At 43.8% G+C, this 21,119-nt stretch overlaps 1 protein-coding gene across 4 annotated transcripts in view; it reads right to left on the bottom strand.

The window, feature by feature from the left end:
- Positions 1 to 21,119, bottom strand: part of sdk2b (sidekick cell adhesion molecule 2b) — an 892,722-nt gene that overhangs the window by 260,302 nt on the left and 611,301 nt on the right. For all 4 annotated transcript variants that reach the window (XM_059653700.1, XM_059653701.1, XM_048555196.2 and 1 more), the window contains 5 exons: positions 20,153 to 20,347; positions 18,515 to 18,631; positions 15,320 to 15,487; positions 1,856 to 1,958; positions 124 to 300 (listed from right to left, as the gene is read on the bottom strand). In XM_059653700.1, coding sequence (XP_059509683.1) covers positions 124 to 300; positions 1,856 to 1,958; positions 15,320 to 15,487; positions 18,515 to 18,631; positions 20,153 to 20,347 — 760 coding nt within the window. The remainder of the gene's footprint in view (positions 1 to 123; positions 301 to 1,855; positions 1,959 to 15,319; positions 15,488 to 18,514; positions 18,632 to 20,152; positions 20,348 to 21,119) is intronic.

Here is a 21,119-nt window from a genome sequence, read left to right as displayed (position 1 = left end):
AGGGTTGTTCTTTAATGAGAAGCTGACTGAATTAGGCCAAAGTTCTCTGGAGCTTAGAAGAATTTGAGGCAAATCTTTTGAAACATATATAACATTAAATTACCTCATTAATTCCTCACTTACCTGACTCTGACCTGAGCACTGCGAGAGTCATTTCCTCCAACTGATAGCACTTTGCAGGTGTACAATCCAATATCTCCTGACCAGGTCTGAGAGATATACAATGTTCCTGTTTCATCAACTCTCATACGTGGGATGGCATTCACATCAATTATAGCCCCATCTTTTTGCCACACGTGTCTGCATAACAAGTGTAGAGAATGTCACAGCGCTATATTTCATAGGATGAACACATTAAAGTGGTGTTTTGGAGGAAAAATAACATACTTTCTTTGTTTATTCACCACAGGTACCTGTTTCCCACAGTGACCATTAACCAAACGGCAACGAGTCTGATCACAAATAATCATTTCAGTTAACTGATTCACTAGTGGAAATTAATGGAGTATATGCCTGCAGTAGCATTACCCTGCTCAGCTCCAGACGACTGAAAGCCAATGTTCCGATAGATTGCATGATTTTGGCTGACCACTGAAATTAAGAAAGCTAGCCTTAAAAGCTGAAACACAACGCAAGCTCTTGCCAGTATCTGAAGATGGTCCCACAAATTTATTAGAGAGCACTAGACTTGTTGAATATTTGCACTGGCTTAAGTGAACAACAGAATCATTTCAGATTATTTTTGTGTTATTTATATTCTTGGTTGTTACCTGCTTTGAGTCTTTTGCTTTTGTGACATAATGTACCAAGCAGCTCAAGATCAATTCAAAAATGCTTTAAATACAGATTTAAAATCTCTTTCATTCCTCTCTAGCAAACAGCTACCTTTGCCACTATAATTATTTTCCCAATGAGAATGAGAATCAAGTAGACTCAAGCTTTAGCATGCTTATGTTTTCAGTCACAGAGGTGAGGAAACCTCTTCCACCATCATCTGTCACTGCCTTTCAGCAATCATATTCATGCAACATCAAATTTTGTAGTCACTGATGCCTTTCTTGTGGCTCAGTGCATAACCAATCACAGAATAAACACTAAAAGCCACTCTGATCGAGCAATCATCTTTTACCAAAAGTAACCTCTAGCATTTTACAGCTTCAAGCTACCTTCTTAAAGAAAGAAACAAATGGTTTTGTGCTCTGAGATTTTCTTTAAAACTAAGTTGTAACTGGAGAATCAACTACATAGTAAACATTTCACAACTGCGAGAAAAAAAATACTCCAATCTTCTGAGCTCCATTTCATGTTATGCAATCCACAAACCTCAGGAAAGGAACAGAGTGTTGCATTTGAGAGATCCAAATAATCATCAGGAGTAATGGACAGAGACTGTGCAGCTATCCAGTATTGTAATGAAGATGTTAGATAAGGTAATAGTTCTGAAAAGTTAGTTTTGGAGACTGCATTAGACTCCATCCAATCTGATGAAGTAACAGAGTCTTGGATAAGGAACAAAAAGAGTTCAGCTGGAGATTCTGATGGGATCTTAATTTGCCAATCCTGTCTCTTGGTAGTCTTAGTAATTATGTCAATGTAACTTGCACCTATTCCTGTCATGCAATTAACAACATCTTGTTGTTAAGACAAATTCTTCTCTTGTTAAGATTCACTAGTGGTTTATTGTTCAGGACTGTTAATCAAGTGAACCCTTAGCTCAAGTGTAGGAAGGAAGATTTCTGACAGCACTCTACTCAAAGCACTAATGGGTAGTGGTTGCTTCTGCAAAATATAAGACAGAAAGCTTGGATGGGGTTGCAATGTTCCGCGCCACGAGAAATTTTGATAAGAATCATACCTGATTACAACATTGGGGTCATGGGTCACACCACAGGTTAGGACTGCCATCGTTCCTTTGATTACACTTTGTTCCTGGGGGGGATTTGTGATACGAGTGCGAGCTGTAAAACAAGTTATAAAAATGACTGTTCATTGAATTCTTATTTATATATTGGTCTCCAAGTTCTTCCTTCTAAAAAAATCTCCATTAATAGGCACCTGGAGGACCAACTAGTTAATGTAGAAAGGCTGAAAATATATAATTTGGGGGATAGGTAACCTAGGAATTCAGGGCTGAATGCAATTATGCTGGGGTTCTATTTTGTTGGTGATGATCTTTTAGACATGGCTCAACTGAGTTACATGACACCGTACTAGCTGCCCCTCTTCCTTTGAAAAGAAAATGTATCTAGGAGATTTCATGTTCATGTCCCCAGATATCCAGGTAAACTTTGTCGTTTGTGCCCTCCTCGAAGCCCAACTGTGACCTCGAGCGTGAATCCTGCCAAAAGAAATCCTTAGAATTTAGCAAAGGAAGGTTTTTTGGAGGGTGTTGAATATCTTTATAAAGAGACCTATTGGCAGAAAATTTGAAAGAGAACAGTTTTGAGAAGCCGACTAGATGTCTTTCCAACATCAGAGAAGTAAAGTGTTGCGGGAAGACTTCTGTTGCAGAGTTGGCACTGATGGTAATAATTTGGAAGAACAGACCATATTTCGGGATGGGATCATTTTAATGATTGTGGTCCACAAATTAACCACTTCTCAGGGGTTGATTAACTGTGTGGGTTAGTTTATTCGCAACAGTAAAACACATTGTACTTTACACAAGCATTACAGCTGACCTGAGTGTATTGAGCTGCTTTCAGAGTGTGTGCTGCCTGCACAGCCAGTTCAGATTGGCTAGTCGGAGGAGTTGCAGCCTTAAAAGTAAATACTGTAACTGGAGTCCTTAAAGGTAAAATCTCTTTAACGTAAAGTTATAAAAGGCAAAGATACACACAATATTAGGGGCCAGGGCATGTGGTCAAGTATCTGCTTCTTAGATAACAAGGTGGAGAGCTGGATGAACAAAGCAGGCTAAGCAGCATTGGCCTGCTGTATTCATCCAGCTCTACACCTTGTTATGTCAGGTTCTCCAGCATCTGCAGATCGTACTATCTCTGAAACAATTTTAACACCACTGCGAAGCCTCTTCTAAGGATGCCTATCTTGAAGAAGTTACCTCCTCCCTCTGGAAAAAAATTGATGCTGCTTGACCTGCTGTGTTCATCCAGCTCTACAGCTTGTTATCTCAGATTCTCCAGCATCTGCAGTTCCCACTATCTCTCCTTCTTAGGACTTGTCCTGCTTGATTAGACCAAACAATAATTTCAGAATGTGAAAGTGATCCATCATTTTGTCTTGGATGACCCTTCTTCAGGTCCCGATCTGAAACAACAGGTTTCCTGCTCCTCTGATGCTGCCTGGCCTGCTGTGTTCCTCAAGCTCCACGCTGCATTATCTCTGACTCCAGCATTGGCAGTTCTAACTATCTCATCATTTTGTCTGGGTCACATTGTGGTTTGGGAGCAGGGCAAATAACACACCAAGAATGCCAAAAATCTCCACTGCTCCAAAATATCATACACATAAGGAACTTTGGAATAGTTATTTTGAATCTGAATCTAAGGAAAACACCAATTCAAATGAACTGCAGAAATGTGAGTGATGCATGTGTTACAATGCTCATGTAACATCAATAGAGGGCACTATAACACAGATTGTTTCGCTCAGGACAGTTCAAATAGAAATTTTGCATCGTTGCATTATAACAGTCTGACAGTTAACTCATGCACACGCTTACAAAAACATACAAATGGAGTGATGATAATCTTATACAAATTCACCTAGTCCATAAATGTCATTGTTGTTTTGGTTTAGAATTTCTCGTTAATTTTATTTCATTTCTTTGCAACAACTTATTTATGGAAGAAGACAGCTAAAGACAAACTGCAATGTTGTGTTGGGGCTGCAATTTTCACCATAATATACATTCATGGTCTGTGTGTAGGATCAGAGCTGCATATTATGGCTGCACGACACTAGGTTAGGAGGCACAACATGATGGAATCAGAGAGTTACAAAATAACATTGACAGATGAAATGTGTGAGCAAACCCACAGAGCAAATTGGGGAAATGTGAAATTATCAGTGGGGAACTCAAGGGTTACAGAGAAAATTCAGGAAAGTGGATGGGAGGAATGTCCGATCAGCCGTTGAATGGTGGAGCAGGCTTAAGGGGCTGAACAGCCTATACTTGTTCCTTTTTTCTTATGGTCTTTGTTACCTGGATCTGACAAAGGCAAAATGGACTATTTTGTAAAATAGATAATGGGAACTGCAGATGCTGGTGAATCCGAGATAACAAAGTGTGGAGCTGGATGAACATAGCAGGCCAAGCACAGCACCTTAGGAGCACGAAAGCTGACATTTCGGGCCTAGACCCTTCATCAGAAAAGGGGGAGGAGGAGAGGGTTCTGAAATAAATAGGGAGGGGGGGGAGGATCAAAGATGGGTAGATGAGAAGATAGGTGGAGAGGAGATAGACAAGCTAAAGGGGCAGGGTGGAGCCTGTAGAGATGAGTGTAGGTGGGGAGATAGGGAGGGGATAGGTCAGTCTGGAGAGGACGGACAGTTCAAGGGAGTAGGTAGGAAATGGAGGTACGGCTTGAGGTGGGAGGAGGGGATAGGTGGGAGGAAGAACAGGTTAGGGAGGCTGGGATGAGCTGGGCTGGTTTTGGGATGCAGTGGGGCAAGGGGAGATTTTGAAGCTTGTGAAATCCACATTGATACCATTGGGCTGCAGAGTCCCCAAGTGGAATACGAGTTGCTGTTCTTGCAACCTTCGGGTGACATTGTTGTGGCATTGCACGAGGCCCAGGATGGGCATGTCGTCTAAGGAGTGGGAGGGGGAGTTGAAATAGTTCACGACTGGGAGGTGCAGTTGTTTATTGCGAACCGAGTATAGGTGTTCTGCAAAGTGGTCCCCAGGCCTCCGCTTGGTTTCCCCAATGTGGAGGAGGCCACAACGGGTACAGCGGATGCAGTATACCACATTGGCGGATGTGTAGGTGAACATCCGCTTGATGTGGAAAGCCATCTTGGGGCCTGGGATGGAAGTGAGAGAGGAGGTATGGGGGCAAGTGTAGCACTTCAGAGATAGGGTGTAGAAAAGAGTAAAGAGATTTTGCTATTCCTGCACACAAATTGATGAAAGCTGGTGACAGGAGCTGTGGGGCCACAGTGCAGATTCACTGGAACGATACCAGGGTTTAGAAAGTTAAATTACGTGGAGAGGTTGTATAAAGTGGATTGGCATTCCCCTGGGTTCAGAACAGTTGAAAGATGAACTAATTGAGATGTTTAAAATTATAAAGAGATTTGATACAGATAAGTTACTTCCACCCGTGAAAGGACCGAGAAAAAAGAGCAATTATTTTAAACTTAGAGCTAGGTGAGGTAGCAGTGAAATCAAGTGTACTTTCTCACACAAGTGGAAATGGGAATTTGGAATTGACTTTGCAAAATGATGAGAATCCTGGATGAGTTGTAGTTTTCAAAATGAGATTTTTGCATGATGACGGTGTCAGGGACATGAACAAAGTTAGGTAAATGAACTTGAGAAATGCATCAGTCTTGATCAAATTGAACAGTGGAATAGGCTCCTATTCATAAGTTTGCACTCCTTTTTGTTTCCGCATCGAAAAACCCATCTCTTTATTGGAGCACTGTAAAAGATTGCAGAGTTGAAAACATGGAATTCTCATGGTAGCCTCTCTGTTTTTATTTACGACTGACCACAATGACATCACACACAGAATGTTGTGTTAGTGTACAAGTAAATAAGCCTGTATAATGAAATGTGATGGATAGTTACTAAATTCTCTGAGCAGTGTGCTAAACAGGAGATGTATACAGATGAACAAGGATATTTAACCCGTTCTAACTATTTCATCTGAAGTAAACTTTAATCACATCAGAGGTTCCGATCATTTTTTAATGATTCCATGATTTTCGTCTTCCTACCAGCCTTTCCGCATGCTTATCATATTTTTCTGTGAAGATTTTCTCAATGCTGGTCTTAGATTTTGTTCTTACACAACCAGAACCCACATTCCTGACCTGCTTTCACAGACTAATTTGTTTGAGTTTGACCTTTTCTATCTCATTTACTCACTTAACCAGATCCTAAGAGGAGTGTTGCAGGAGCAGGACACCAGGTTTGAGGGCCCTTAATGTAGATTCTGCCCTTGCTCAACATTAGCGTACATAGAGAAAACAAGCTGGACATCCTCCGACACTTCCGCCATCTACAATCCGACCCCACCACCCAAGACATTTTTCCATCCACACCTTTGTCTGCTTTCCGGAGAGACCACTCTCTCCGTGACTCCCTTGTTCGCTCCACACTGCCTCCAACCCCACCACACCCGGCATCTTCCCCTGCAACCGCAGGAAATGCTACACTCGCCCCCACACCTCCTCCCTCACCCCTATCCCAGGCCCCAAGATGACTTTCCATATTAAGCAGAGGTTCACCTGCACATCTGCATCCACTGTACCAGGTGTGGCTTCCTCCACATTGGGGAAACCAAGCGGAGGCTTGGGGACCGCTTTGCAGAACACCTCCGCTCGGTTCGCAATAAACAACTGCACCTCCCAGTCGCGAACCATTTCAACTCCCCCTCCCATTCCTTAGACGACATGTCCATCATGGGCCTCCTGCAGTGCCACAATGATGCCACCCAAAGGTTGCAGGAACAGCAACCCATATTCCGCTTGGGAACCCTGCAGCCCAATGGTATCAATGTGGACTTCACCAGCTTCAAAATCTCCCCTTCCCCCACCGCATCCCAAAACCAGCACAGCTCATCCCCTCCCCCCACTGCATCCCAAAGCCAGCCCAGCCTCTCTCTGCCTCCCTAACCTGTTCTTCCTCTCACCCATCCCTTCCTCCCACCCCCAAGCCGCACCTCCATCTCCTACCTACTAACCTCATCCCGCCTCCTTGACCTGTCCGTCTTCCCTGAACTGACCTATCCCCTCCCTACCTCCCCACCTATCTTCTTTTCTTTCCATCTTCGGTCCGCCTCCCCCTCTCTCCCTATTTATTCCAGAACCCTCTCCCCATCCCCCTCGCTGATGAAGGGTCTAGGCCCGAAACGTCATATTTTGTGCTCCTGAGATGCTGCTTGGCCTGCTGTGTTCATCCAGCTTCACACTTTATTATCTTGGATTTCCAATGGTGTGAATTTCTGCCCTCAGAGAAGAAAATCATGGCAACAACAGGAAAAGGCCCTTAAGTGTCAATTAATTCGCAACTTAATCACTCCAATTGGCCCTGCTCTGCATAGGCTAACTGATGCATCATTCACTATGCATAAAATAACAGTGAGGACAGACGCAGAGATGGCTGAATATATACCAAAAAACGTGCCCATAGCACTGTGCCCAATCTTACATCCTACATTTATCCGCAAATCCACCCCAGGGAGAGTAAAATTCATCCCAATATTTGTGGTCAATGAAGTACAGTTTCGTTCCAATTTGGGTATTTTCCCTTTCACAATTAGTTTCTGGCTTTTTTATTTTTATATTTCAGAAACATACTTTATTCGTAAAAATATCTTTATTTACATACTTGTCAAGAAAGCAGTTTTGCTCTGTACACTAGCACATGGAGAAACAAACAAACATTATGTGTTTGTTGAACAAACATAGCTCTGAGGAAGGGTCACCAGATCCGAAATGTTAACTCTGATTACTTTCTTCACAGATGCTGCCAGTCCTGCTGAGCATTTCCATCAACTTCTGTTTTTGAAACAAACATTGGAGTTTGACTCTATCTAGCAAACAAACCAAACTGATTCCTCACTAGTACAAGACTATATTTAGATATATTTGAGGCACCAGGAAGGCCCATTAATTGAATGGACTCCCATTTAACTTCAGCAGGAAGACCTTAGACAGTGGTCTTTCCCCAACGTGCTTCGCAGCAGCTGCCCCAAGCTATATCCCTTAGCACATAGCCCTGGACCTTAGAATGTGCCAGTCCGTAACACTCGGTCAGGATGAGCTCCTTGCTCTGGATGACCAACAGGCAAAGTGCTTCTCTCAAGGAGCTGATGGTCCTCCAGGCGTAATCAATGCTTGTCTTGATGTGCATCCCAGGAAACTTGCGGCATAGCACAGCATCACAGAGCTGCTCAGGACAAACCTTGTCAAAAACCATAGGGTGTTTCTCCAGATGCCCTTTGCAAAGGAACATTCCAGAAGGAGATGTATGACAGTCTCCACCATCCCATAGCCACTGTGAGGGCAGTGAACAGTGGCACAGAGTGTCTGGGCATACATGAAGGATGGCACACGGTTCTCACCACCAGACAAGCAACGTCTTGGTGTTTGTTCGAAAGTTCTGATGCTGAGGCATTCTGCCAAATGATTTTGACTGCGCTCTGAGAACACCCAAGAGGATCCACTCTCTCCTCTTCCTGCAGGTTCTCAAGGATTCTATGTGTTGACCACTTCCTGATGAACTTGTGGTTGAATGTGTTTCTCTTTGCAAATTTCTTCACAAAGGGCAGGTGATATGGAATGGTCCAACTACGAGGCCAGTCCCAACCTTCACAATGCTGGGGGCAGGTAGAACCTCAGTACATAGTGACACTTGGTGACTACATACTGAAGGTCTACGCATAGTTTAATGCAGCCACACATAAAGGTGACCATCAGGATGAGGGGAGCATCAGACTTCCGACCACCCGCCTTATCCAGAGTTTTGTAAATGCTGTCCCTGAGGACACGGTCCAACGTAGACACCCACGTGAAGTGGACAAAGGCTCAGGTGGCTGCAACAGCGTGGGTTCTGGGAATAGGCCAGACCTGTGCCACTTACAACAAGAGTGCCTCACACCTGATAACCAGATTTTTACCCACAATGGAGAGGGGACGATGCTCCCAACTGCCCAGTTTCTGCATTACCATAGTGACACACTCCTCCCACAATTTTGTGCCCCTTCGAACCATCGCTCCACCCCATTCCCAAAGAACATGGCCTTGCTCTTGCCTTGATGTACCTTGGCTCCTGAAGACAGTTCGAACTGGTTGCAGATGCTCATGATTCTGCCCATTGACAGCAGATCCGAGCAGAAAATGGCGACATCATCTATGTGCAGGCGTCCACTGCCTGAAACTGTCATCCCTCTCACACTTGCATCCTTCCTGATAGACTCAGTTAAAGGCTCTATACAACTCTCAAACGAGGTAGGAGAAAGTGGGCAGCCTTGCCTCACTCCAGATGTGATCCGGAAGCTTTCTGATTCCCACCTATTGATTGAAACTGCACTAGTGATAACGGTGTAGAGCAGTCAGATCCACTACAGATTCCCTCCCAAAGACCATTTTGGACAGCACATCCCTCATGGTGGTGCGTGATATCAAAGGCCTTTTCCTGGTCCAGGCTGATGTGGCAGGTGCCTACCCCCTGTTCTGCATGTGGGGTGATCATATCTGTGAGGAGTGCAAGGCTCTCAGAGACTGTCCTGCCTGGTACAGCACAGGGTATAGTCAAGATGGCAGTACAGTAGGATGTTCCAACCAGAGCTCTTCTGCTCCTTCTGTCTTCTTCTCTATTTTTTCCTCTTTGTGGTCCCTCGGCAGATCTAAGCCTGCTCTCCCAGTGGCTCGTGGCTGGTTCCAGCCAAGTCTCTCAGCGGATCCCTGCCTGGTCTCTCAGTGGTATGTTGGCCAGTGTCTTACCGGCTTGTGTTGGTGTCTCAGCTTGGTGTTCCAGAGGATTCTGCCAGGGCATGTTCCTGAGGCACCAGGGTAGGTCGGAGAGGGGGCAGTTTCAGCAGCAGCGAAGGTGTCTGTGGCGACTCGTCCAGAACAGACTGCACAGCGAGATAATCGGAGACCTCTTTAAAGACTGCTGAACTTCGAAACTTATTCCTTTATTTTCCTAGCTTAAACTACAAAGGACTTCAATGTAAACTAATACCTATTTTCTTTTTTTTCATATTTTATTAAGTAGCGCTTAACTTTTTAACTCTTGTTTCTCTTACTACTTTGTAGCTAAGCACTTACTGTACCTGGCTCCCTTGTGTGGCAACATTACACACTTTTCACTGTACTTCTTTAATTTTGCACATGGCAACAAAATCTAAAATCTAAAAGAATGGTCGGGGTGAATCACTGGTCCCAGAGCAGACTTGACCTGGTTGGCAATGGCTTTAGGCAGGATTTTGTAAACTGTTTTTAGCAGTGAAACTGTTTGCCAATTTTTAACTCCCTACCTCTCCCTCTTCCGCTTGTAGATGATGGTGAAGACAGGTTTCCTCATGGATCCACACGTGCAAACACCTCCAGCGGGTCCTGGCCAATCAATTCCTGCAGAATTGAATACAACTCGCCAGTAAGCTGTCCCCTCCTGGAGGCTTATTCTTTTCTAAGGACTCGAGGGCCTTGGCCAGCTCATTCAGGGATAATGGCTGGTCTGGCTTCTCCAGTATGCTGTTGTTTAAAAACTCTGTGATGGAGGACGCGAACAACTGGCAGGGTTGCACTTGCCTGTGGGTTTTGTGTCATGCAGTTTGGCAGAAAAAGCTTTGCTGATCCTCGGGATGTCAGACTGAGATGATGTTACCGAGCCATCTTCTTCCTTCAGACTCCTCTCTTCTCTTTCCTGAAGACGAAACGCGAGCACGTCTCATCCTGTCCACAGAGCAGACCCTGGATTGGAAGATTATCTTGGAGGCCTCTGAGGCAAGGAATGAGGCTTGCTGGCTCTTCACCTGCTGGAGATACTCCATGACATTGACCGCCATGGTCTGCAGCACGGGTAGGTTCTGCACGTTTTTTTGAAGTTTGGGCAGTTTTCCCAATCTCTCTCTCTCACCTTTGAGAATAAATTTTAAAAAAAACCTCGCACCAATCCGTTGGAGACTCAAAGAGATGCTTCATGGTTCTCCAACCCGTGCAATTCCTTTTGAGCTGCACAATGGTTTCTGGGGTCAACAGTTTCATGTTCAGCTTCCACGTCCCCACAGTGGTTATCTTGTAGGCAACAACTGGCCAGCAGGAGTCAGGGGTCAGAGAAGAACACTGGTTTGATGTCGGTGGATCTGACTGAGAATGTGAGAGGCAGGCAGGAAATCTGTCCTTGAGCAGATTAGACACGTCTGGCCATGAACAGGTGTATCTACGCTGGGGTCCATCCACTGATGGTGCTGAAGACATCATACAGTTGGGCAACTTTAACTGTTTCCATCAGGAATCTGAACACCGTGTCTGGTTTACTGTCAGCCCGTCTGAATTGTCCATCCGCACCGGTGATGCAGTTGAGATCTCCGGCCAGAGAGACCAGCCTGGATGGTGCCAGCAGGATGCCCAGCCGCTCACGCTCTACCCACTGAGGTGTACATGTTAATAGGCTTCAGGAGGGCATTTTTGTACACGCTATCAGCTATGGGGAGACATTCACCTACCATCTCCTTTATCTCAGAGATGGCAGAGTTGCCTCCACGCAGCAGAATGCCACGGCTGGATGAACGGCAATTGTTTCCCCCCCTTGACCAAATTGAAGGCCCATAGGCCCAGAAGCTGAACCATTTCCCGTAGTTACTGAGCTGCGATATCTCGCACTCCTGCACAAACAGGATGTCTGCTTTGACATTCACCCGGTAAACCAACATGAAAACACGCTGCACAGTAGATTTAACACTACGTATGTTAATACTGGCAATCTTAAAACCCATTTTGTCAGTATACAGAAATACCCGTAGGCCCAATTCCCTTTCACCTACAGTCTTGTTACGGGGGGACCCTTTGCATCCCCATGGTGCGGACGGACTGTTGAACACTCTCCGCACTGAGGTAGCTGTCCTGTACCTCTCTGGGGTAGTTGCCCTGACCCGGAGTTGTCAGTGTGGGAGAAAAGCCAAGAAAGTCTGATTCACAGTCTGGCAGAGGGACTGTCGTGCTTTGCTCCTTATTGCTTCACCCAGTTTCCTGGAGCTGCGATGCGGTCGGTAATCCCTTGGTTCCCAATGGCTGGAGGTATGGGCTTCACCAGTCCCTTCCTGACGTCTGGTGTTTCCGGGTTGTGGGGTGCTCCTCCCCCCCACCCCCCACCCAGTGCTGTGCCTCCTGTCTTTGTATTGCTGGCCATCCCACTGCATGTCTTCATTGGCAGAGGAGCTGCTGGTGTGTCCGTCGTGCAGTTGCCTCTTTCCAGTTTGCTGTCTCTCCAGTTTTCACTAACCCACCTCCTTCATTTCCTCCTTCTCCAGTGACGCTGTCTGTTCAGGGGGGCAGGTTGGGATGGTTGTTGTGCCTCTGCGCTGGTTGGGCTTTCCTCCTTTCCAGCCTGTCCCTCCTGCTGGGTGTCCCTCATTTTAGTTTTCTTGCTGGAGGATGGCGAGTTATTGAATTGGCGTTCGGCTAAGGCAAGCATAAAGAACTGCCAATTGCACCTCACGCAGCTCAACAATCCTCAAAGTTCTCCTCACAGTCCCAATCCAGAGATAATCTTGAAACCTTCTGACGATGATGAAGATTTTCCATACTGAATCAGAAAGGGAGGAAACTCAGTAGTTGGTTGACAATATTTGTTTCCTGATCCAGAAGTAGCTTTTCCCTTACTTGCAACCTTTAGTCAATGAGTAGCAGGGCCCCAGCTGTAATAGCTACACAACTGAGGAACAGGAGATAATTTTGAACAAAACAATCTCAATGTATTTCTCAGTGCGGGCCACCTGTGATATTTGAGCTGGAGAAACATCTATTTTGAATTTAATCTATTCTGTGCATGCAAAGTAGATATAGTTTGCATAGCAAGGAGAGCCAATCTAATTAATAAATATTCATGCATTAATGAACTGAAAGCCATTTATTCATTATGGTTTTAATTAACATCCTTGATTGAAGTTTCTCACGTAATTTTATCTCATTACAAAACATACTCGGGTGTACTGTGATGTTGATGTTTATTGTAAAGCCCATGATGCAAGCCTGAAGCTTGGCACACCACAGTTATCAAAATGCCCGAAAGCTCTGAAGAATCATCGAGACTTAAAACGTTTGAGCTCTCTTCCCACAGATGCTGCCTGACTCACTGTGATTTCCAGCATTTTTTGTTTTTGGTACAGATTGCAGAATCTGCAGCAATTTGCTCCCATCAAAATGCCTTCATTATTTCACTGTCGTAAGCTTACTGGACAGGACCCTACGAAAGAAGGAGAGGGTGGATCCTGTCTCATGGTTCCCTGAGCAGGCTGTCAAAGTCATTTGGCAGAATGCCTCATCACCAAAACTTTGCAACAAGCACCAATACATTGCTTGGCTGGTGGAGTGACATCATTCTTGTATGCCCAGTCAGTCTGCACTACTGAACGCTACCCTCGAAGCAGCTCTCGGGGTGGGTTGAGACTTTCACACATCTCCTGCTGGAATGCGCCTGGAGGTCCATCAACTTGGTAAATGACACTTTTTGATCTTCTCTAACCTTGATGGTCTTCCAGAACAAGGAGCTGACCTTGACTGAGACCGGCACATTCCAAGGTCCACGACTGCTGTGGATTGCACTAAAGCTTGGGTCAGTTGCCGTCAAGGTACAGTGGGGAAAGTTCACTGTCTGAGGTCTTCTGAAGTTAAATGGGAGTCCATTCAGTTATTGGACCCTCCCAGTGCCTCAAATGCATGTAAGTATAGTCTAGTACAATAAGAGATGCCCTTGGTTTCTTTGGAATAAAGTCAAACTCCAATGTTTGTTTATTTCCTTGATACGTTACTGTGTAGAGAGTCTGAGCTGAGAACCTTCATCATCAAAAGGTCTTGAGTTCATCGCTAGATTGTGACTCCGAGCAGAATGTGGAAGATTGTAGGTTGAGCTGAACTGAAATTGGTGGATCTTCATGGCTTCAGCCTAACACCAATTCGCTGATCAGCCAACCAGACTTCTGTTAGTGCCTGTGTCCCAGGCCAACGGGTCAGCAATTCAGTCAGGGTGACTGTGAAGAATATGGAGGACCAGGCCATCTTCCAGAGAGGAGTCCTGCTATTTGCTGTGGGTTATAAGCAGCAGATACTTTCTAGCTGTGGATTTCATGACCAGAGGGGACTTTGACGAAACCATCAGGAGCATGAAACAATGTTAGTTTCTCCTGAAGGCATTTGAGAAGAAAGGAGGTGAAGGTCCCCTCTCTGTGGCACCATTTTCCCTTCTGCCTGCACTGGTTGTTACAATCCCCACATCCCAGCAGCAGATGTCCTGATTTTCCTGAGAAGGAACATACACTTGAAGGAGGCAGCACCGATGTAGTGGACCCCTTCGGAATCTGGACCAGCAAGCTGCAGGTCAAGGCAACCCTAAAGGTGTACACTACTGGGAAATTTCTCTTCCTACCCTTCATCTTTGTGATCAAAGGGAGGCTGTCATATATGGGGCAGCCCAGAACGTGCTGAACCTGCAGGAAGTCAGGGAACACGTCACTTTGCAGGAACTGCAAACAGGAAGGGCACCTGACTAAGGATTGCAAGGAGGTCAAGGGCTGCAATCTGCGTGGGGAAGTGGGCCACCGACACAAGGCCTGCCCAAAATATGGATGGTGGGGGTGGGTGTACGTGCCACACTCAGATAGCCAGAAGTAGCAACGTAGGCTGTGGGCCCCCAAAGGACAGCAATGTGCCACCCTCCAGCAAGAAAACTGAAAGGATGGAACCCAGAAGGAGGGGCAGACTAGACAGTAGGAAAAGTTAGCCAGTACGGAGACACAGTAACCAACCCAACATCCATCTGAACAAACAGAGTCAATGAAGGAGGAGGGGGTGTGGATACTAGTGAGAAACAACCGCAGTCCCACAGCAAAACGGAAATGATGGGCACACCAGCCGCTCCTGTGATGATAAAGACGGATGGAGCGATGGCTACAAACAAGAGGCACTGCACCATGGGGGAGGAGGAGGCGAGGGGTCTGTTCCTCAGAATGCACACCGAGACAAACATCAACTCAGTGAAAGGTTCCCTTTGGTCTGTCTGAAACCTATTGGTCTTCCAGTGTAAAGATTTGACATCGACTGAGTGTTTCAGAATGGCACGTTCTGAGGTCCAGGACCACATGCTGAGGAACACACTAACGCTTGGGTGCAGTGGGGAAAGACCACCATCTAAGGTCTTTCTGCTGAAGTTAATTGGGGGTCGGTTCAGTTATCAGACCTCCTGGTGCCTCAAATGCATGTAAATATAGTCTTATATTGATAAGAAATGTCTTGGGTTTGTTTTTTCTACTTATGTAGAGACTGCATACAGAATCAAACTGCTGTAGTAGCTTTGTCTGTAAATAAAGACGATTTTATAAATAAAGTATATTTTTGATATAAGAAAAGGTATGGAGCATTTGTAGTTAGAAGATACTTCCATTTTCCAAATTGTATCATCTCTTACCCCACACAATGAGATCTCCAGAAGCCTCATCAACTCCTCGAGAATTGATCGCCAGACATGTGTAACTCCCAGCATCTGAGATGTGGGAAGGGCTGATAAGAAGGCTGCCAGATTCCAGTAGTGTGAAGCGAGGTAACTGGACAGACCCACTGGCAAGTACTTTTTCTCCTGTTATAATTAGAAATGGAAATTCAGAAATCATTGGATTTAAGTTGCACTCCACACTACAGTAACACAATTAAGGCACAAATAAACTATCAGTTGAAAATGCTGATTGCTTTATAAAATAAAAACACTCCACTCTCATGATACAAAACTACTACATTGCCACCTCTCAAAAATGGAAATCCTGGCCATCGATTATGCCAAAATTGGTTGCTACTTTTCTTCAGGAGGTACCCAAGGACAACAAATTTGCTATCACGTTTGATCCAGAAATGAAATTGCACCCTCAATTTATGCCATCCCTTCAACCACGCAATAGTGCAGCATCACCCAACTTCATCCTGTGTCAGTTCATCACAGCTGAGACACTCATACATACCAATGGAATAGTCCTTACTTTGATTATTCCAATGCATTCCTGTCCATTCTCCCACATCCTACCCTCTACTAATGTGATAGCTTCCAAAACTCAGTATACCATTTTTAAAAATTCATTCATGGGATATGGGCATCACTGGCGGAGACCCTCCTTAATTTCCCTCAAGAAAGTGATGGTGAGCTGTCTTCTTCAATCAATGCCATTCATCTAACTCATAGCAAGTCACGTTCCCCAATCAGCCCTCATGCTTGTTAACCTACATTTGTTCCCAGTCGGGCACTGTTTTTAATTTTTAAATTCTCACTCAATTTTCAAATTCTTCCAAGGCCTTGCCTCTCCCTATTGCACAACATCCTCTATCAACACAACCTTTGGGCGCCCCCAATTTTAATTGTTCCACCACTGGTGGCTATGCCTTCAATCACTGAGATCTCAAGCTCTTGAATACCCTCCCTGCAACTCCACACCTTTCCATCACACTTTTCTCCTTGAGGTTCTCCTCAGAACCACAAATTTTGAACAGATTTTTCTGAATCTAACCGAACATTTCCTTATGAGGCCTGCTGGAACACTTTGTTTTATAAACCCTCTGTAAAGTGCCTTGGGGCAGTTAATTGCAGAAAACTACTCTATATTAGTTTTTAGTGATAGTAAAATCTGCTGGGGGTGAGGTGGAGAAGACATGAAAATGGATGCTGAGAGTAAATGAAAAATGGCAAGGGTGAGTTAGTACAAACAGAATGGCACACTGGTCAAGAAAGGGGACTGTCTGAGTTCAAAAGAAACAGTGACCAAAGATTATTACTGGACACGCCATTAAAGATTATCTGGATTGAGTGAATGCTAGGAATCCAGAAGTCCAGACTGGTTACAGCTACTTCAAGAACATGAATATTGTTTCAGGTGCCCAGGTAATTCAGAGAAGGCACAAGACTTCAAAGTATTCCTTTCATTTGCAAAGAATGGATCACCGTTTATGAATGCATATCATTTCTAGCAAATGTAAAGCAGCCACGCTATGGGCTCAACTATTTGTGTTTTGTAACTCGGGAGGTTTGGGAGATGATAGTTCCTCACTGTTTTCTCCTTAGTGATGCCTCAGCCAATCAGAACTGACTTGCCAACCAATCAGCAACCTTCTCTCTTCCAGTACAAATTGCTGTGAGGATTTGATGAGTGCAAGAAAAAGGAACTTCAGCAGCATTTCTTGCTTCTCAGCAATATTTAATATCTCAAGCTGCTGGCTTTTAAACTTTATTGGATTAAATGGCATAAGGGCCGGTTGCAACAGATACATGGCACGACTGTAACCTGCAAATTCCCCTCCAAGCCAATCACTATCCTGACCTGGTAATATATCGTACAAACAAAGAAGAAGAGTAGGTCATTTTACCTTTCCAGCCTTCTCTACCACTGAATATGATCATGACTAATTTTAACCCACCTCTATATTTCTGCATATTTCCAACAATCTTTCGTCCCTTGGTAATCAAGAACCATTTAGAGATACTGCATCCATTGCCTCTGAGGAAGGGAATTCCAAAGATGTACAAATCCTTTGAGAGAAAAACTATTCCTCTCAGAGGGTGATTCCTTCAGACTGACTGGGTAAAAATTCTGAAACTCCCTTCCTACACTAAATGTACTGAAGCAGGTAAAGAAAGTAGCTCACCACCACCTTCTCAAGGGCAAAAAGGGATGTGCATTAAATGCTGGTCCAGCCAGTGAACCCAAATCCCACGAATGAATAAGTAAAAGATTACACAAACAACTACCCACTGAATGGCCAGACAATTGCTTGTTTTTAATTTATTTTTTTGGATTATTGGTGAGTTGTTAGTATTGCGAGGGCATGATTTTACCTACCAGACAAGGGAGCAGGAAATATTTTGAAAAAACATTTGTTCTTACAAGGAATATATACGAAATGCAATTTATTTGTCATTTGTGTGATGTTAAGAAGATCAGAATACTGATCAAGTGAAGTGTATCAATAATGATGAAACTTAATTTTAGCACAAGGTATTAACAATCTTGTTGTTTTCTGTCGAAGATCAAGTCAGAGTCATCTCATTATGGTTAACACTCTTATTAGACATACCCCATACAAAAGGCTACACATGGTCTTTCACACTGAATCCATTTTGCAGGATCTCTCCAAGTAGAAGTAACATTATTGGAAGAAATGACTTGAAAATAGTCTTTGGAAGCCTGGAAGCTCCATTTGGAGGGAGGATTTCTTCTGTACATCCAATAATTGAATGCTAGCAGTAGCTAAGTTAAAAATCCACCATCAGTTTAGGTCCATCATTTGGGTCTAACCATAGGCACCTGAGACATAAATCTATCTGTAAAAGCCTGGAGCACATATATCACTCTGCACAACAGCAAGGAAGATGCTGCAAAACTGACAAATTTATGAATGACTTAAATGCATATGCATCATGTTCATGAGGTTATCAGCTACTGGCCATGACCATTTCTAGCATTAGATTTATTGAGAATTTATGATTACACCCATGTAATGCGAACAAAACAGGGTCAGATCGTGGAAATGAACAGTGCATAAATGCTGGAGTTAGCAAATTGAACGAAATGGAACACTTATGAAATGTGTTGCATACAACAAGCAGTTACATATTAATACTTGCCTCTTTGCCAGGTGATTGCTGGCCGTGGTGCCCCTGATGTTTCACAAGAAAGAATGACTGATAATCCATCAATCACTGTGCTGTCTGATGGTCCCTTAGTAATGTTAGGAGAAATGCCTGTAACAATTGTAAAAAATTAATACTGTTGTTCACACTAATTAATCAATCTCAGTATGCTGAGTGATGTTGTTCCAAATTAATTTTGTAGCAATATTAATGTTATTTTTGTTAAAGCAATATTAATTGTACCTAATATATCTTGAATATTATCCAATAGTCAATCCTGGAAAGAAATTAGATTTTATACCTACACACTCAATTCAACATAAATATAGAATGGTCAAATGCCACAAATATCTGGATGGTCTTCTGGAATACCACATGAATCTCCAGGGCCTGTCTCCAGGTCATTTATTCTGCTTTTAGTGCCTGGCATATTAAATGAATTCTTTTTCTCTCCGAGTTCCTCTTTGAGAAACCCTTCCGAATCTTTCCCCTTTCCCTGCCCTTGGTTCCCCCCAGATCTGCTGTTGACTGGTAGCATCTTGGTTCTTGGAAGTTCTTGCACAACAACTGGTGACATGAAGCACGAACAAAGATACCGAACAACAGAGGATCTAAGTTTTATGCAACAATAAAAATACTGTCACATTTGCAGAGGTCCTTCATCAACTACTGCTTTTTCAAATGTTATATGATCAAATTTCCGTGAATACAGTGGTTTGAACTGAAGGGATAAGAAAGAGTCTGACCCTCATTAAGCCAAGTGTAGTAAAGCGGCAATGATATATGCCAATAACAGTGTATCTGGAATGTCTGTTCAGGGAGGGGCAGCAAATCGATTTTCCAAAATAATTTTGATCTTGATTTCAACCTGTAACTTCTGTAGGCTCTACATATAGGATGATCTTATCTTGCCACCCAGGTATAAAGCGAATTGCAGGTGGACATTGACAAAGAAAATCAGGTGGTAATACGTAACTGGCACTGATATGTAAGGAGTTCATTGTATATGAAAATACCTAGTTGAGAATCTCTCCCACTATGTTTTGTTTTACACATATCAGGTGACGAGTTGATTTATGCAATTGACTGGAAGTCATATAAAAATCATACTAATAGCACATTTTAATTAAACTGGCTTATAGATGATTTCCACCCGTTCTCTGATTACAGCCGCTCACCACAGACTCGCTTGGCCTCTACTACTTCCAAAATGCTCAACATGCGCAGGCTGTGTGAGGGCTGCTGACTGGTCTCCAAAAATCAACATGGCACCTCTCACACTCCACCCATAATTGGCTGGCACATTTGTGAGACTTTAATTAGTTGAGGAGGAAAAGATCACTTAGGGAGTGCCAAAACCAACCGGTATGGCCAGGCAACATACATATGACCCAGAGATGGGAAGTCTATGGTGGTTTCTCCTGATCAAATGCCCTCCATGGATCACAATATTCAACAGAGAAGCCATTCAAAACCTTCAGTCCCCTCAGATTTCTTCTAAAGGTGAAAGAAAATGTCATCCTTACAAGTTTGGATGTGTATAATTGCAGCATTGCTCATCAATCCAGAAATGTCAACTAAGTTAAGACTGGATGGCAGTTATCAGAATAGCTTAAATGATAATTTACTTACTGGTAACAGCAAGATAGGTGAAAGTTTGCACCTCACCAGCATCGTTTCTAGCGAAGCATTGGAACATGCCCGTGTCATCAGGCATCAGTCCACTGATCTGCAGGCTGCCATTGGACAGCACCTTATATCTGGGCACATTTAACCTTGTGATCAGTGTTGCATCTTTATACCAGTATATCACTGGCAATGGGACGCCTGCAATCACATAAATTAATGATTGAAATCTTTGATAAATACGTGATGCTTGAATAAAGTACTTCCGGAAGCAATTTTACTATACATTGTCGGTGTTCTTTAATGTGCACCACGATCTCCTGATGGTGAGATTGCCAATAAATGTAGAACATGCACTGATTCCAAGAAGACTTTTGACATAACTAATTTAAATTGGAATACTGAAAATATACAAAGTTGGAAATCTGAACAAGTAATATTTAGAGCCTGAAATTGTCAAATTGTTCTTTTGTAATAATACATTTTACCAGCATCACAAACACTACCTTGACCCACTGCTTTAGAAATTTTCTAGGTCTTAGTTGTTCAGTGCACACCTGAACTGCCCAATTTCTTAACCTCCTAACGTCACATCGTTTTGCACTCTCTGCTCCTCCCACATACAAATATTGTGGCAGTCTCAGTGCATGTTTCATACCAGTAATACATTCTACCAGAATACACTAAGGAACAGCATTACAGAAGTGTAATATGCATCCATCCTAGGAACAGGAACCAGATTTGGAATAAGTAGTAAGTCGATCTCACAGGTGCCGATTGCAGCTGGGCTATCATTGCAGGGATGCTAACAGCCATCCAATGCCTTGATGATGAAATTGTTACACAATACAATACGGAACAGGAACAGGCCCTTCGGCTCACCAAGCCTGCACTGATTCCTATTTAGAACTGCTAATTACTGCCCAGGTGCAGTTTCTATCTCCCTGTTCGCCTCTCATTCATGTGTCTATCA

This window comes from Stegostoma tigrinum, chromosome 22 (genome assembly GCF_030684315.1).
Source record: "Stegostoma tigrinum isolate sSteTig4 chromosome 22, sSteTig4.hap1, whole genome shotgun sequence".
Taxonomy (NCBI): domain Eukaryota; kingdom Metazoa; phylum Chordata; class Chondrichthyes; order Orectolobiformes; family Stegostomatidae; genus Stegostoma; species Stegostoma tigrinum.
This window is presented reverse-complemented; position numbering and strand designations above follow the sequence as displayed.